General features: G+C 40.1%; 1 protein-coding gene across 1 annotated transcript in view; it reads right to left on the bottom strand.

The window, feature by feature from the left end:
* LOC127631960 (calsyntenin-2-like) overlaps nucleotides 1-16385 on the bottom strand; it is a 69022-nt gene that overhangs the window by 30682 nt on the left and 21955 nt on the right. Inside the window, exons 3-5 of the mRNA XM_052110387.1 lie at nucleotides 13236-13431; nucleotides 6699-6907; nucleotides 6466-6615 (exon numbers count right to left, since the gene is read on the bottom strand). Of these exons, the coding sequence (XP_051966347.1) occupies nucleotides 6466-6615; nucleotides 6699-6907; nucleotides 13236-13431 (555 nt within the window). The remainder of the gene's footprint in view (nucleotides 1-6465; nucleotides 6616-6698; nucleotides 6908-13235; nucleotides 13432-16385) is intronic.

The raw sequence follows: 16385 nt of genomic DNA, 5'->3' as shown, positions 1-16385 counted from the left end.
TGAATTAAAAGGAAGGAATAACAAAAGGAAGGAAAGAAGCAAAGAGGGATGAAGGAAGGAAGATAGAAGGAAACAAGGACAGAAGTAAAAAAGGAAGTATGAAATATGGAAGGAAGAAGGGAAGAAAGGAAGAAGAAAAGAAGGACAGAAGGAAGGAAAGGAAGGATGGTAGAGGGAAAGAAGGACAGAAGGAAGTAAAAGGAAAGATGAAATATGGAGGATGGAAGGAATAAGGGAAGAATGGAGGGAAGCAAGGAAGGAAATATGGAAGGTAGAAAGAAGAAGGGAAGATTGATGGGAATAAGAAAGGAAGGAAAGAAGGACAGATGGATGGATGCAATGAAGGAAGAAAGGAAGGAAGGTAGAGGGAAAGAAGGACAGAAGGAAGTAATAAATAAAGGATGAAATATAGAAGGAAGAAGGGATAATGGAGGAAAGCAAGGAAGAATGAAAGAAAGACAGAAGGAAGGACAGAGGGTTGCAGTGAACGAAGGAAGAAAGTATGGAAGGAAGGAAGAATGGAAGAAAGATGGGAAGCAAAGAAGAAGGAAATAAGGAAGGAAGGAAGGAGGGAAGGGCAGTGGCATGCAGTGGAGGAAATAAGGAAGGAAGGAAGGAAGGAAGGAAGGACAGTGGGATGCAGTAAAGGAAGGAGGGAAGGACAGTGGGATGCAGTGAAGGAAGGAAGGAAGGAGGGAAGGACAGTGGGATGCAGTGAAGGAAGGAAGGAAGGAAGGAAGGAAGGAGGGAAGGACAGTGGGATGCAGTGAAGGAAAGAAGGAAAGAAAAAGGAAGCAAAGAAGAAGGAAATAAGGAAGGAAGGAAGGAGGGAAGGGCAGTGGCATGCAGTGGAGGAAATAAGGAAGGAAGGAAGGAGGGAAGGACAGTGGGATGCAGTAAAGGAAGGAGGGAAGGACAGTGGGATGCAGTGAAGGAAGGAAGGAAGGAGGGAAGGACAGTGGGATGCAGTGAAGGAAGGAAGGAAGGAAGGAAGGAAGGAGGGAAGGACAGTGGGATGCAGTGAAGGAAAGAAGGAAAGAAAAAGGAAGGAAGGAAGAAGGAAAGAATGATGGGAAGCAAAGAAGAAGGAAATAAGGAAGGAAGGAAGGAAGGAAGGAAGGAAGGAAGGAAGGAGGGAAGGACAGTGGGATGCAGTAAAGGAAGGAGGGAAGGACAGTGGGATGCAGTAAAGGAAGGAGGGAAGGACAGTGGGATGCAGTGAAGGAAGGAGGGAAGGACAGTGGGATGCAGTGAAGGAAGGAGGGAAGGACAGTGGGATGCAGTAAAGGAAGGAGGGAAGGACAGTGGGATGCAGTAAAGGAAGGAGGGAAGGACAGTGGGATGCAGTGAAGGAAGGAAGGAAGGAAGGAAGGAAGAAAGATGGGAAGCAAAGAAGAAGGAAATAAGGAAGGAAGGAAGGAGGGAAGGGCAGTGGGATGCAGTGGAGGAAATAAGGAAGGAAGGAAGGAAGGACAGTGGGATGCAGTAAAGGAAGGAGGGAAGGAAGGAAGGAAGAAAGATGGGAAGCAAAGAAGAATGAAATAAGGAAGGAAGGACAGAAGGAGGGATGGAAAGAAGGAAGGCAAGAAGTTGGGAAATGTTTTGATAAGTTACGTAAATAATGATAACAGAAAGAACAATGACAGAAAAACGTAACAGCTAACATCAGTGAACTGGAAAATGAAGAGATATTGAGGTCACGGACTTCACGGACTTCAACACTGCTCAATTTCTCCCAAACAACTTAGAGTCATTACCTGGATTTTAAATAACCCTCAAAGAGAACACAAGTTCTGTTGTGCATAAGTGAACACATCCACAAAGGAAGTTAACAGTTAGTGTGCACTTACTAAAGCAAAACGTACTGAGGTACAACAAGCATCCTAAATATTACTGCTCATGTTTGTCAAGTTCTGTCACAAACATATAACAGATGTGTGTGTGTGTGTGTGTGTGTGTGTGTGTGTGTGCGTGTATTTATCACTTTGTGGGGACCAAATGTCCCCATAAGGATAGTAAAACCCGAAATTTTTGACCTTGTGGGGACATTTTGTCGGTCCCCATGAGGAAAACAGCTTATAAATCATACTAAATTATGTTTTTTGAAAATGTAAAAATGCAGAAAGTTTTCTGTGAGGGTTAGGTTTAGGGGTAGGGTTAGGTTTAGGGGATAGAATATAAAGTTTGTACAGTATAAAAACCATTATGTCTATGGAAAGTCCCCATAAAACATGGAAACACAACATGTGTGTGTGTGTGTGTGTGTGTGTGTGTGTGTGTGTGTGTGTGTGTGTGTGTGTGTGTGTGTGTGTGTGTGTGTGTGTGTGTGGACAGTGTATATCCATCTCTGTATATCCAATTGTGTACTTTTGTCAAATGTCATATGTGAAAAAATGGGCTTCACTCGAGCTGTCATCTTCATTCAGTGGACTGGAAAAACTGGCCTGAAGCGAATGTGAGAGTGAATGTGTGTAAAAGGGAACATGTCCTCAGTCCAAGGTTCTTGTTGTTCTCCAAACTAACCTGAGGGACAGTCATAGTGTGTGACGCATCAGAAACACATCAAAGTTGTGCAACAAAACAACAAAACGAATGTGTCCCAAAAGAGGCTTCACCAATTTCAGAAAACAGCTTTTAAACCAGTCAAACAAACCAAACTCTAAAGTCAAATGGACTCCAGGACACTCTGAAAGCTACACTAACGTCCTCAGATTTGCACAACAATGATACAAGTTTGTTTTTTTACATGGAGTTGTTTTCTCTGATGTTGTGATCATATTACTTTTGTGCTAATTCTTAAATACTACAGCACTGAGTTGAATTATGCTGCTTAAGTGAAATAAGATATAGTTCTCCTTTCATAGTTCATCTCCTGAACAACATGAGGTCGAGTGATTAATGACAGAATTATCATTTTTGAGTTCCTTTTACCACAATTTACTGAAGCAAAGTAAAAAATAAAAACATCAAAAATATAAAAATATCGAACACTCTCAGCTCAGCGAGGAAGGAAACTCAATATCAGTGCCGTTTCATTGTCATGCGTTATTTATCTGTTGTTACCAGACACAAGTTCCGCACTACAAAAGCAATCTGAGTCCTCAAATGTAATCTTCGACTCCTCTGAGTGAGTGGAGGGATGACTATGATCAAATATAACTGTGAGTCAGCAGTTCTGAGAAAACACACACAGCTCGTAAGATGAAATGTACATGCACGGTCACTCCAGAATGCTTCTGACAAAAGCAGAATCCAAGCATGTTGAGATTTAGATCAGTACTCCTCAACTAGTTTTGTCAAAATTGGGGACCCGATTTTATTTTGGACATCTAGTGGCGACCCAACACAGTAGCAAAATAGTTTATCGTACAAATGTAAGAATGCCTTTAAAATTAATATGTATCATTATTATTATTATTACCATGAACTGCACAGTGTCAACAACATGCAAAATTATGAATCTCGGCAGCCAATAATTCACTGCACAACACAATCCTTATCCTCATTGCAAGTGAACTCGTATTTTAATGTATTCTGGGTCGCACTTTCTTTATCCTTACATAGCTTTGTTCATGGTTTTAAAGGATGAGGGCATGTCATGCAATCTGTCCATATTGGCATCTGCCTACCTAAGCTAGTTTTGACCAAGACACACAAGAATGTACACAAAAACACAGTAGAGTTTGATTGGATGCACGATCTTTGGCGGCAACAACAAAAGATTAGGGAAGCATTTCGTCCTCCCTTTTAAACTTCGAAAGTCCCATATTAAATATGCACAGTTTATATGGATAGTTGCATTTTATTATTTGCATTCAGCATTGGGGTTTCCCTGCTGTCCATGACCAGATATAAACAGCAAAAACCCACCAGTGTTTTAGATACCATCTGATTTCAAAGAACCACATAATGCATCACTCTGGCTGTTATATAAATGTGTGTGTGTGCGCGCAATCAAATGCAAGGACTGGAAAAAAGCACAAACCTGCAGCAAAGAGAAAGGGACACACAGAAAAAGAGAGAGCAATGGGGACACAGGAGAGAGGGGGTCAAAGCTATATTGAGATTAAAAGCAAACAAAAATAGCTTCTAGGGAAAAGAAGAAAAAAAAGAAAGTGAAAGGAATTCAAAGGCACTTGTATATGTGTGTGTGTGTGTGTGTGTGTGTGTGTGTGTGTGTGTGTGTGTGTGTGTGTGTGTGTGTGTGTGTTATTCATTTAGCTAAATCTGCTTTTAGACGTGGATTCTTTCATGCAGAAATCAGAGGAAATGGTTGGATTTACTATCCCAAATATGTCACAGTATATTCTACTCCACACTGAAAGGGATTACTCCTTTCTTCCTGCAAACAAAATGTTTATCCAAACCTCCATTATGATGCGCTGTCAATGGTAAAGATGAGAAAATAAAAAAGACGAGGACGATACCAAACCGATGAAGCGGTTTTAGTTAAAACATACTGTTGTTGAAAACAAATAATATTACCAGATATTAACAATGCACTAACACTGCTTTTCTATATATAATTTTGTTTAAGAAAGCAAATCTTAAAAGAATTTATTAAAACAATGCTAGTATTACAGTGAGGCTCTTACAATGGAAATGAATGGGGACCAAGTTTTTTAGGTTTTTTTTTTTAACGTAAATTAACAATATGCTTGTAAACATGAATTTATTGTGATAACATCACTAACCATCCCATTATATGTAAATATATGGCCAATTTTACAACTTTGTTGCCAGGACGATGTAATGTCAACAAAACCCCAAACCCTAAAATGACTGTAAAAACGATTTAAACCGCTTTACAGCTCAATTAATACATGAATTTTAACAGAAGAATTAATTTAAGTGCTTTTATAAAATTATAAGCTTCACAGGGGCCCCGGGTAGCTCAGCGCGTAAAGACACTGACTACTACCCCTGGAGTTAGCGAGTTCGAAATTCAAAGCGTGCTGAGTGACTCCAGCCAGGTCTCTCTAAGCAACCAAATTGGCCCGGTTACTAGGCAGGGTAGAGTCACATGGGGTAACCTCCTCGCGTTCGCTATATTGTGGTTTTTGCTCTCGGTGGGGCGCGTGGTGAGATGTGCGTGGATGCCGTGGTGGATTGTCTCTGCGGTAACGTGCTAAACAAGCCATGTGATAAGCTGACGGTCTCAGACGTGGAGGCAACTGAGAATCGTCCTCCGCCACCCAGATGGAGGCGAGGCACAATTCCACCATGAGGACTTTGGGAATTGGGCATTACAAATTGGGGAGAAAAATGGAGGAAATAAGAATACAGCGTTTTTTTTTATATTAAATGAATACCAGGATAATATAAGACAGAGTTTAGTGATATAAAACTAGGTAAAAAAAAAGTTAGCAAAATATGCCACGCTAAAAAGGCGGACATGTGTCATCACAGTCAGGGCCGCGTTAACCCAGTGGGCAACATGGGCTGCAGCCCTGGGCCCAAACACTAGGGGGGGACCCAGGTACATGAGATCAAATGTGAATTTTAATATGATTTGTGTGATTTTGGCACCACCGGCGCCACCAAACTCTGTAAAAAATTATTCAGTTTTAAAACAGTTTTTCTGAACACGCTTGCCACGCTTAGTCTGCTATTGATTGCAAAAACAAGTAAATTCACAGCTAGCCTACTCCCGCCCCAAAGTCACGCAATTGGTTGAGTGTGGCTCAGGTGGTAGAGCGGGTCGGCTGCCAATCACAGCCGACCCGCACGACTCCACATGCCAAAGTTTCCTTGGGCAATACACTGAACCCCAAGTTGCTCGCAATGGCAGGCTAGCGCCTTGCATGGGGCCCATGGGCCATAGGTGTGTGAATGTGTGAATGAGTCACAGTGTAAAGTGCTTTGGGAACCTCTAAGGTTAAAAAAACAGCTATATAAGTGCAGACCATTTACCATTTAAAAGCACTACAGAGCCAGTGTTTATATTCTTCAGGGGAAATCAACCTACAAATGGCTTAATCACTGGAATTTTTTTTTTTAAAAATCACACAAGGATGTTGGACATTATAAACATATATATGTATATGCATTAACGGTCTGAATTAGCTACATACTCTTAGTGCTTAGAATTGAATTCACCCTTAAACTGGAGTGAGTTCGTTTTCAGAGATCAGCCTAATCAAAATCAGCCGAGGACGTCAGAGAATTATAACAGAATGAACTGTGCGATGACAATATAAACAGTTTGCGACTCTCTGGGTCATGAGCGGATGTTTATGGGCTTGGCTCATGAATATTAATTAGTATATTATGACATTGGTTAACCTGTGTAGAGCTGTAGATCACATATCTAATTAATATTCATGAGCTAGCCCAGGGCTGGAGGGCACGAGTGGAGGCTTAATCCGGCCCTGAGCATAGGTCAACGTGAACAAAAATCTATTTGGCTAATACTATGTTTTCCAATCACAACGTAATACACAAATGCATATTTAAAACCCTTACCTTGCCATTCAGGCTTGCAGATGGGTTTTACATGGATGTATACCACAGCGTCCTCCACTGCTGTCTTCTGACCACAGTCAAACGCAGTCACTCGGATTTTATAATGTGACTTCTTATCAAAGCTCAGACTCTCCGTGTTCCTAATGTTACCTGCACTCAAACACACACGTTTAAACAGATGATTTGTATTCATACTGTATGTGTATAGACTGTGTGTTTGTCTGAGTGCTAACCGTTGTGGTCTATTACGAAGGGTGTGTCCTCAGTGATGATCTGATAGTTGCAGATCTGACTGTATTGAGGAGAGCAGTCGTCGTCTAACGCCTGCACCTGCAGAATACTGTCAGACACTTTACCCTCTGTCACTGAGCCATGATATTCCGATTGACCAAACACAGGGGAGAATTCATTCACATCTCCCACCTGGATGTGCACCACTGCCCTAAGACAAGACAGAGAGAGAGATTTCCAAGAGGTAAATTATTTTGCGTAGAGGTTGCTATTTCACATCTCAGGAGACATAAAGGGAGCTGTTAAGGATCAACTTTTTCTCAGATGTTTCTCTTAAAATTCCTTAGAATTAAAAATGTTATGCAACTTTAAGAGACGCATTAATGTGTATCATTATAGATGATTTGATCTTGGAAGCATTTGAGAAGTGTTTAAGTTCATAATCTCAGACTTTCTTTGCAGATCTGAGCACTGTTTGACATTGTTGACTTCTGGAACTCTAGAGAAAACCAATCGGGTCTCAATACAAGTCGCCATTAAAGTATGACATTTTGAAATCTTAAAAAAACAGTTGGCTCTTACAAAAACATCTCCCATGGAGAAAATAAATGAACCAATTAACGATTTTTAAACGAAGTTTAACCCCTAACTCAAACTTAAACCTAAAGTATAACCTGTTACCCAAACCCTAAACCTAAATAAAGTGTTGGATTGTTGGCAAGTTAAAAGTTTATGCTTTTATTGTAGCAATTTGAAATTCTGTTTGTTGATTGGTTGGTCAAAAATTCATACCTTTTCGTATGAATCAAGTCGTAAGAATGATTACGAGTTGTCATGAGACGTTGTTGGAGAATAAATATATAAGATTAGTGGGGTATTTATTGCAAGTAAAGAATATAAAAAAGCAGGAAACTTCCTCGTAACTGCCTAGGAGACTACAGTGATAATCATTTGTAATTTTTTCCCTATAGTTGGTTAAAAATGTCCTGAACACAACTGAAGGGTTAAAAAAGAAAGTCACAAGGAAAAATCTACAGCAATGTAATGAATTGACTCTTGCTGTCCTCTTGGCTTTTCCTGACATGCTTAGAACATTTACATGGTTAAAATCCTGTTACATCCCTGGACGTATTTAAGTGTATTCTTTTACTTTGTTTTTTGTCACTGTTCATTTGTTTGATTACATCTGTGGATGTATGGCCTTGGCCTTATTGCGGTTGGAGATTTTGCCCACTTTGTGCTGTGGTTTTCCTGTTTTGTTGTTTCTCTCTCTCTCTCGCTCTCTCTCTCTCTCTCTCTCTCTCTCTCTCTCTCTCTCTCTCACTCTCACTCTCACTCTCACTCTCACTCTCACTCTCACTCTCTCTCTCTCTCTCACTCTCTCTCTCTCACTCTCTCTCTCTATTCCTCCATTCTCCTTGCAGGCTGATTTGCAGCAGGTGTCTGCAGAGATGAGTGCCAATCACTCATCATTCTGGATTGGTTAGTGAGAAGAAAACAAGATAAGACTCAAGCAGATCTTCACTGCGATGGAGCTTTGCTTCACTTGTTCCAGACAGTCGTCGTCGTCATCGTCGTCTCGTCGTCGTCATCGTCGCCGTCGTTGTCTCGCCATCGTCGTCGTTGTCTCGTTGCGTCGTCGTCGTTCACTGATGTAAGAACCTTTTACTTTTGTTCATTAAAGAATGAACCCCCCACAAAAATACTGTAAAATTGGATCGAACCTAAAAAATATAGGTAGCAAGCAGTTTTACCACACTAAAATCATGCTAACACATGCTTACGTCATGTAGCTATCCTTTTGATAGTATTTAAGTGATTATGGATTGGCCCTATTCACCTCCATTGTAAATGCCTTAATGCAACAGTCGTTTTTGCTTTTTTTTAATAATGGAGGGATGAAAATTATTTCAACAAATCATTTTGGTTAAACTTGGTTAAACGGTTTTTGGACGTATGGAGTCATGTGGCAAAACAACATAGTGCCGATCACAGTAGAGTGTCTTTGGGTGTAACCCCATCAAAACTACATCACATAAGAAATCTAAAAACGTTCTTACATTGAAACCAGTTATTTGCCAAGAAAAGTTATTTGATTTTTAAAATACTTGACTTATTTCTGAGTGCTGGGACTGGAGAAGGAAACTCCTACATTTCTGTTACTCCTTCCCAAACCTAGACTGGGGCGGGACATAACAATAACAAAATGGCATAATTCCAGTCATGTTCATAGTAAACGGCAGCAATGCTTTCCAAAGTGCAACAGCTCCTGTGAAAAACGAGTGGATTATAAACACCCCTGTCAATCTGTGCTTTATAATGTTAAAACCTAAGCATACATGCAAACACACAGCATTTATACATTAGGGATGAAATCTCTAGTAAAGCAGTGTGATTCTGCAGCTTTACTGCCCTTTACAGTCTCTAAGCTCTAACTCTTATCGTGTGTGTGTGTGTGTGTGTGAGAGAGAGAGATCAGTGAATAGAGCTGTCAGAACTGGACAGAGTAATCCTGTTCGGATTAAAAAGATCCAAAATAATGAGGATGTGCCTCTCTTTATCCCTCTTTCTAGTTTCCTTTCGCTTTTCCACGCTCTACCCATTTTTCTTTCCTTTGCAATGAAGCCTGTTTCTTTCACAATTATCTTTTGAAGTCCCACTTTATTTACAGTAAATGGCTCGATGTGCTTGAAGAAATAGTTTACCCAAGAATAGGAACTCTGCCTTTACTTATTCATCCTTATGTTAACCAGTATGACTAGGGACGCAACAACATGGAATTTTGGCTGATACCGATAATTAATTATATTTTGAGGCCGATAACTGATATACGTCAATTCTAAATTTAGATATGAATCTAAATTGCATGTGCCTGATTACAAAAACGAAAAGCTCACGTTAAAAAGCCACATCCAGAGCACTTCAAATGAAATCAAGCATGTACAGTGGACAACGTTTATTTAAAAAAAAAATACTTCCACCTGCTGAAAACAAGGGAACTTCAAGGAAACATCTAAATCTTTCTTTTCCCATAATCGGTCTACTGACTGCAATTTAAAATCAATTTGCTACTTTTATAAATGCAGTGCATTACACGTAATTCAAACCATGACAAAAAGAATGCAAACAAGTCTCAAACTCATTGTAAACATGGACAACATGACTTTTACATACATAAAGAATAAAGAACAAAATGCACGTTTGGCATGGATGAATAGGAGTGTTTACTCCGATCCAGAATGATCTTCAAAAGAAAAGTCTGCTGCTTGTTGACATGTCACGTCATGCGGAAGGCACCACTCAAAACCCTCATGGTGAGTAGCGTGTCCATGAAATGGTTCGAATCGGCCCAAATTTATCAGTTTTAATATATCAATTTTTTTTTATCAGACTGATAATGATAACTTAAAAAATGCAATTTTTCCGACCAATATCGCTATGATTGCCGATATATCATGCATCCAGGGCTGTACTTGTAATCTGGCATACCGGGAGTTTTCCCAGAGGGCCGACGCACTTTGGGGCCGATCAGGGGCGGAATGGCCATCGGGAGAACCGATGGGTCGAAACCGCGAAACGTGCTGAATTGGCCACGATAAGCTAAAATGAGCTTTATGAAGACCACAAAACGGCACCGCGATATGCAGAAAAGGACAGCGAACACCCGCAGTCTTCACCCCCCCCTTTTTATACAAAGTGACTTACAGTGCACTTATTACAGGGACAATCCCCCTGGAGCAACCTGGAGTTAAGTGCCTTGCTCAAGGACACAATGGTGGTGGCTGTAGGGATTGAACCAGCAACCTTCTGCTTACCAGTTATGTGCTTTAGCCCACTACACCACCCCCACACCATATGCAATGAAAGTAAATGGTAACTGAGGTTATCAGTCCCCAACATTCTACCTAATATTTCCTTTCTTGTTTGGAACAACATCAGGGTGAACTATTCCTTTAATGAAAATAGCCTCACTGCATTAGCTCAAATATGCACTTTTATATACAAAGCTGCAGATAAAAAGAACAGACTTTATATGGCATTTCATCCAGACAGCATCAAATTAACATTGCACTGTAAGCCTACATTGATTAGCGAAGTGTTTGTGTAAAACAGCTCAAGGATGGGGCAAGGAGGAGGCGAGAACCGGCTTTTCAACATAAATAATATTTTAATGAAAAACTTAACAGTACACATAAACAAACACACATGGCGGACATGTCCGCTAACGATCTCTCTCTCTCTCGCACAGCCCTCTGCTGTCGGCCTTTAAACCTCAGGGACAGATAATTAGCCTAATACGGGACCGGGCGCGCAGGATCACGACCCGGCCCCGCCCTCCACCCTGCCACAGTTTGTTTGCAGGTTTCTATCTGCGGATCAACAGTGTTCATTTGCTACTGTAAGCATGAACTCTTAAAAGCTTTTAACGCTTCAAGGTCAGCCAACTGTAAGCATTATATTATAGGCTCAATTTCCAATATAGCAAAAACATACTTTTATATGTACGGCAAAACATAGGCAGATGTTGTCAGAGTTTTACAGTAAAAATGCGATGGGCCTAGCAACAAGTTCTTGAAATGACAGCTTATTGTATTGAATTTTTGATGCTTACAAAACATAGTTCTGTGGCTATTAACGGTAAAATTAAATGCATTAAACGCAATATCGTCTTTTCAATGAAATGATCAGATTTACAGTTTTTTTACCATTGTGTTTTATGTTCATTTGTAACCTTTGTTGCAGTGTGTGCTTCAATGCAGTCATGCTGTTTATGACTTCCTATTATTGAACTACAAAACAGCTTTAGTGGTTGGGAAATAATTACGATCAGTTAAGGCATCTTAAAATGTACACTTTCCCTTAAACATCCACCTCTTTTATTTGTCAACTACACAGTAGCAGATTAAAGGAATAGTTCATCCAAAGATGATAATACTCTCAGCATTTACTCAGCCTTTTGCCATCTCAAACTCGTACGTCTTTCAATCTTTTGCAGAACACAATTGAAGATATTTTGATGAAGATATGATAACACTTCCAAGCTCCAAAAAGGCAGCATAAAGGTAATCCATGTATCTCTTTTTTCACTATCATTGGTGCAATCATGAAGAATGCGGATCTATTCACATCACAAGACAGAAAGTCATATGAGTGTGAGACGGCACAAGGGTGAGATAATGATGAGCAAATTTTTGGGTGAACTATTCCTTTAAAGCAGGTAGGTAGTTGGCAAGAAATATATCCATGCCTACACTGCCCTACAAGAGCAAAACGCAGTAACTACATGTGGTTAACCCCTCACCGGTTCTCTGATGCACCGTCGCGTGGTCCCCGATCACTCCTCCACCCTCTCAGGCAGACCGGAGTCAGACCTGCGTTCTCGGCGACCCATGGGGACACTCCTCCACCCCTGGCAGCGGCCCTACCACTCCAGGCGGTCAGGGAGTCACTTCCCTCCTCCCCTCGTGGACGGCGGTCTTCCCTTGACCCCTCGATGTTTCTGGGGGATGGCAGGGAACTTCTCCGCCCCTGGCAGTGGCTCCATCGCACCAGGCTGTCGAGGAGTCCAGTCCCCACTCACGTATGGCAGATGGCAGCAGCACTCCCCTGGGTGGACAGCAGTGTCGAGGACTCTGCAACGGGCATCCCTCCTCCCTCCCGGGTTTCAGCACCAATGTAAGGGAGTTATTGGAAAGGAGGAGACGAGAACCGGCTTGGCAATATAAATAATAGTTTAATAATAAACTGAACCAAAAACACCCAAACATAAACACACAGAGCAGCTGCCTGTAATTCTCTCTCTCTCAAGAACTGTCGTCACCGGCCGCCTTTATCCCTCGCGCGCCCCCATCAGGCTGATTGGGGACCGGGCGTGCGTTGTTCCAGCCCGGCCGGGCCCACACTACATAATTTGACGAAAATAATTTACGACCGAAACAGGGTCTCTTATGACTATTTTATACAATGGAAGAAGCAGAACTTTATCTTCAGAACAAACGCAATCATCCTAGGTGAACGAAGCCTGTGTTTAAATTTCACGTGAAGTCGTTTTTAAATTAGTTAGATGAGGAAAATTAATAAGAACCACCCTCACGATTAGATTTAACCCACCATCAATACTCTTTGACTAGCCGAGTTCTCCTAGATGAAGAATTTCAGTGATGTGCACAAACAGGAATAATATCACCAAACGAACACCTTAGCAGAAAGGTGTTTTATCATTATTTTTAGGTGTTCTGCACGAAGCCTGCTCACCCAGTAAGTATAAACTGGCATTTAGCATATAGTTTAGCTCAACTTTTCTCACACTGAGAGAAAAAATAGTGAGACTATTTTATAATCCACATTTGGCTGGACAATCAAAACAATTTAAAACCACTTTTCTACAATTTTGTATTGTGTAGCAACTGCGTTTTGGCTTTGCACAGCAGAATAGGTGTCATTATAAAATCAAAGACCTCCATTTTATTGGCTAGCAAAACATTTTCTACGAGTGCACCTTTAAAACCTCTGACGAACATGGAAACACAGACACTGACTTGTGTGATCTCTTCTCTCCACTGCCCATCGGTCCTGTGCCACAGTCATGTGCTTGTATGATGAAAGTGTACTCTCTCTGACGCTCACAGTCAATTGGTCCATGCGCCCGCAGCTGCCCCTCTCCTGACGTGCTGTTCAGAACCACAGCCTCGAATGGGGTGCCGAGACCCTGCACGACAAACCCACATATCTCACCTAAAGACAGAAAGAATGACACAGATTTAGGAGTTTACATTTTCTTCTTTCAAATTTTCTATTACTGTCGTTAATCTCTGAATTCTTGCTCTTTTTAATCCCGCAAAAGCTTCTCAGTGACAGCAGCGAGCCACAATGGGACATATTTCACTCTTTTGTGACATATTTTCCCCATACGTCCACTTATAATGTTAGTCAAGGTTTCTTGAACCAAAACCAGTCACAATTTAGATATAATGACCACTTTACACTCTCTCAATGAGTTTATAATTAAAGGGACAGTTCACCCAAAAATGAAAATTCTCTCATCATTTATTCACCCTCATGCCATCCCAGATGTGTATGACTTTCTTTCTTCTGCAAAAGACAAACGAAGATTAAAATAATATTTCAGCTCTGTAGGTCCTCACAATGCAAGTGAATGGTGACCAGAACTTTGAAGGTCCAACAGGCAGTATAAAAGTAATCTATAAGACCCCAGTAGTTGAATCCATATCTTCTGAAGCAACATGTTAGAAACAGGTCAGTCCTTTTAAAGTCCTTTTTAAACTGTAAATCTACACTTTCACTTTCACCATTACATTCAGCCACCTACTGGTAGGGGCTGGTCAAAGGTTGAAATCGATAGTAAAAAAGGACTTATATATTATTCTGTTTCTAACCCACACCTATTGAATTGATTCATATGATGGATTTAACCACTGGAGTCTTATGGATTACTTTTATGCCTCCTTTATATCATTTTTGGACTTTCAAAGTTCTGGTCACCATTCACTTGCATTGTGATGACCTACAGAGCTGAAATATGTTTAAGAATGCGGTAATGGAGATCATTTTTAAAACACTTGGGATTTGGTGGACTAGAACACGGCTCTAGTGTGGATGAGACGCGTAAAAGTACAGTAGCTAAACAAAAAAACATATCAGTGTGGACATGACCTAAGACTTGTATATTAAATAAGCTACATAATATAAATAAAAACAATAAATAAAATGCACAATACACAAAACATGTATATATTTAAGCTATATGGTTTGGCCATATTGTCAAAATGGTCACAGAGTTGTTAGCCATGTTCACTATATAGTGTTTTAAGTGCCTTATTGCTTTGATAAAATGGTACAAAATAAAAATAGCAACAAAAAATGCCATTTTATAATGGGACTCAATCATTTGCCAATTCAAAACTGAGGCTCTGTGCTTTTCCGCTGTTCACAATTGTGACCACTTACATATCAACTTGTCCTTTGAGCATGATTTATATTAGCCAGAGCAATCTCATTAATAATTCAATAATAGACCCTTTAAATTGAATGTGTACCAAATATGGTAGATGTACGTGTATTAGGAATTTTGGTTTTATGGTGTTCTGGCAAAGACATCATCTCTCAGATGGGCACAGTGCAATTAAAATAGCTCTGGTCATGTGACCATTTGCACCACCCATGTAAAAATATTGACATGAAATCAAGAAATTCTGCATTTTTATTTATAGTTCAAATTCAAATTTCAAGATTAAATTCAGTCAAATGTAACCAGTGGGATTCAATTTAATGCAATTCGTTATTTTGGCAGATCTTGGTCAATGTCAATGATTTTCTCATGAACTGAGAGCCTGTGCACGCATACACACACACACACACGCGCGCGCAGCTACAAAAAGACGTGTCTTCCCAAAGTTCTCACGAAAGAGCACAGGGTCATGAATACACACACTCACAAGAACCTGATTAAGAGATCGTCTCAGTGAATGTCAAGGACGTGTCCAGAGATCCAAAATAAACATTTCACTCAAATCAGAGTGCCATCAATCAAACAGGAAATGACAGCATCTTCCTGCTTGTGAGTTCACCCACACTGACGTGAACCTCAACGAATTGCTCCGTCTGCCTCGTTAGTTGCGATTGCTAAGGCAGGCATCACTATTACAATCTCTTATAGTTAGGGATTTGAACAAACTCGGGCACACAACTCATCCTGCAGTTTTTATGCCACATACATGAATTATACCTCATATCATGCAGCTTGTTGAAAAGTAAGGTATGTGCTATTACTTTTCTAAGTGATCAATCTTGCGATTTTCTTACGTCAGATGATAAAGTTTTTTTTTACATTAAACGGGGACCTGAGCCATACCTATATGTATACATCTATTTGGCATGCACTTCTCTCCAAAGTGACTTACAAATGAGAATATTACAAACATAAGCACTTAATCCAGGGAGAACACAATAAAAGTTGTGCTACACACAAGGAGAAACCTTAGATTAGTTAGAAGAATAAGAAACACTCATATTCTTACTCTAGACACTTTGGGATCATTCAAGTGTGTAGTTTGGTCTAGACAAAAACAGACCCCTCAAGAATCCATATCAATTATATATATTTATGCTCTGCCTGGGTAGATATATACAGATTATAAATATGAATGTATATAACTTGGCATCGGATGCAAAATTCTCTTTGGTGTGCTTGAACTGATGGCTGGACCACTAAAAAGACTCCTACAGACACACACACACACACACACACACATATATATATGTGTGATTGACAGGCTCCCCAGTACTTCCAATAAGCTGTCAACTCTACACAAAGCATGGAGAAAGAGAGTGAGAAAGAAAGAGAGAGAGACCCCTTGAACAAAATAAGAATTCTAACTCTTATATTGTCCTCCATTTCAGCAGACTATACCATCAGGATCCTATATAAATAAATATTCTGGTTTTTAAATACAATATATTTTATCTTAAAAACATAATAAATCATTTTGATGAAAATACAATGAACGTCAAAACCCTCAAAGACACAAGCATTGATATATATATATATACATATATTAACTGATATAATTAAAATATCCATCTCCCCATGTATTGTCAATACTATTGACAATACAAATTAAATTAAATTGACAGCTTTTGTGGCATTATATTGATTACCACAAAAATAT

This window comes from Xyrauchen texanus, chromosome 38 (genome assembly GCF_025860055.1).
Source record: "Xyrauchen texanus isolate HMW12.3.18 chromosome 38, RBS_HiC_50CHRs, whole genome shotgun sequence".
NCBI lineage: Eukaryota > Metazoa > Chordata > Actinopteri > Cypriniformes > Catostomidae > Xyrauchen > Xyrauchen texanus.
This window is presented reverse-complemented; position numbering and strand designations above follow the sequence as displayed.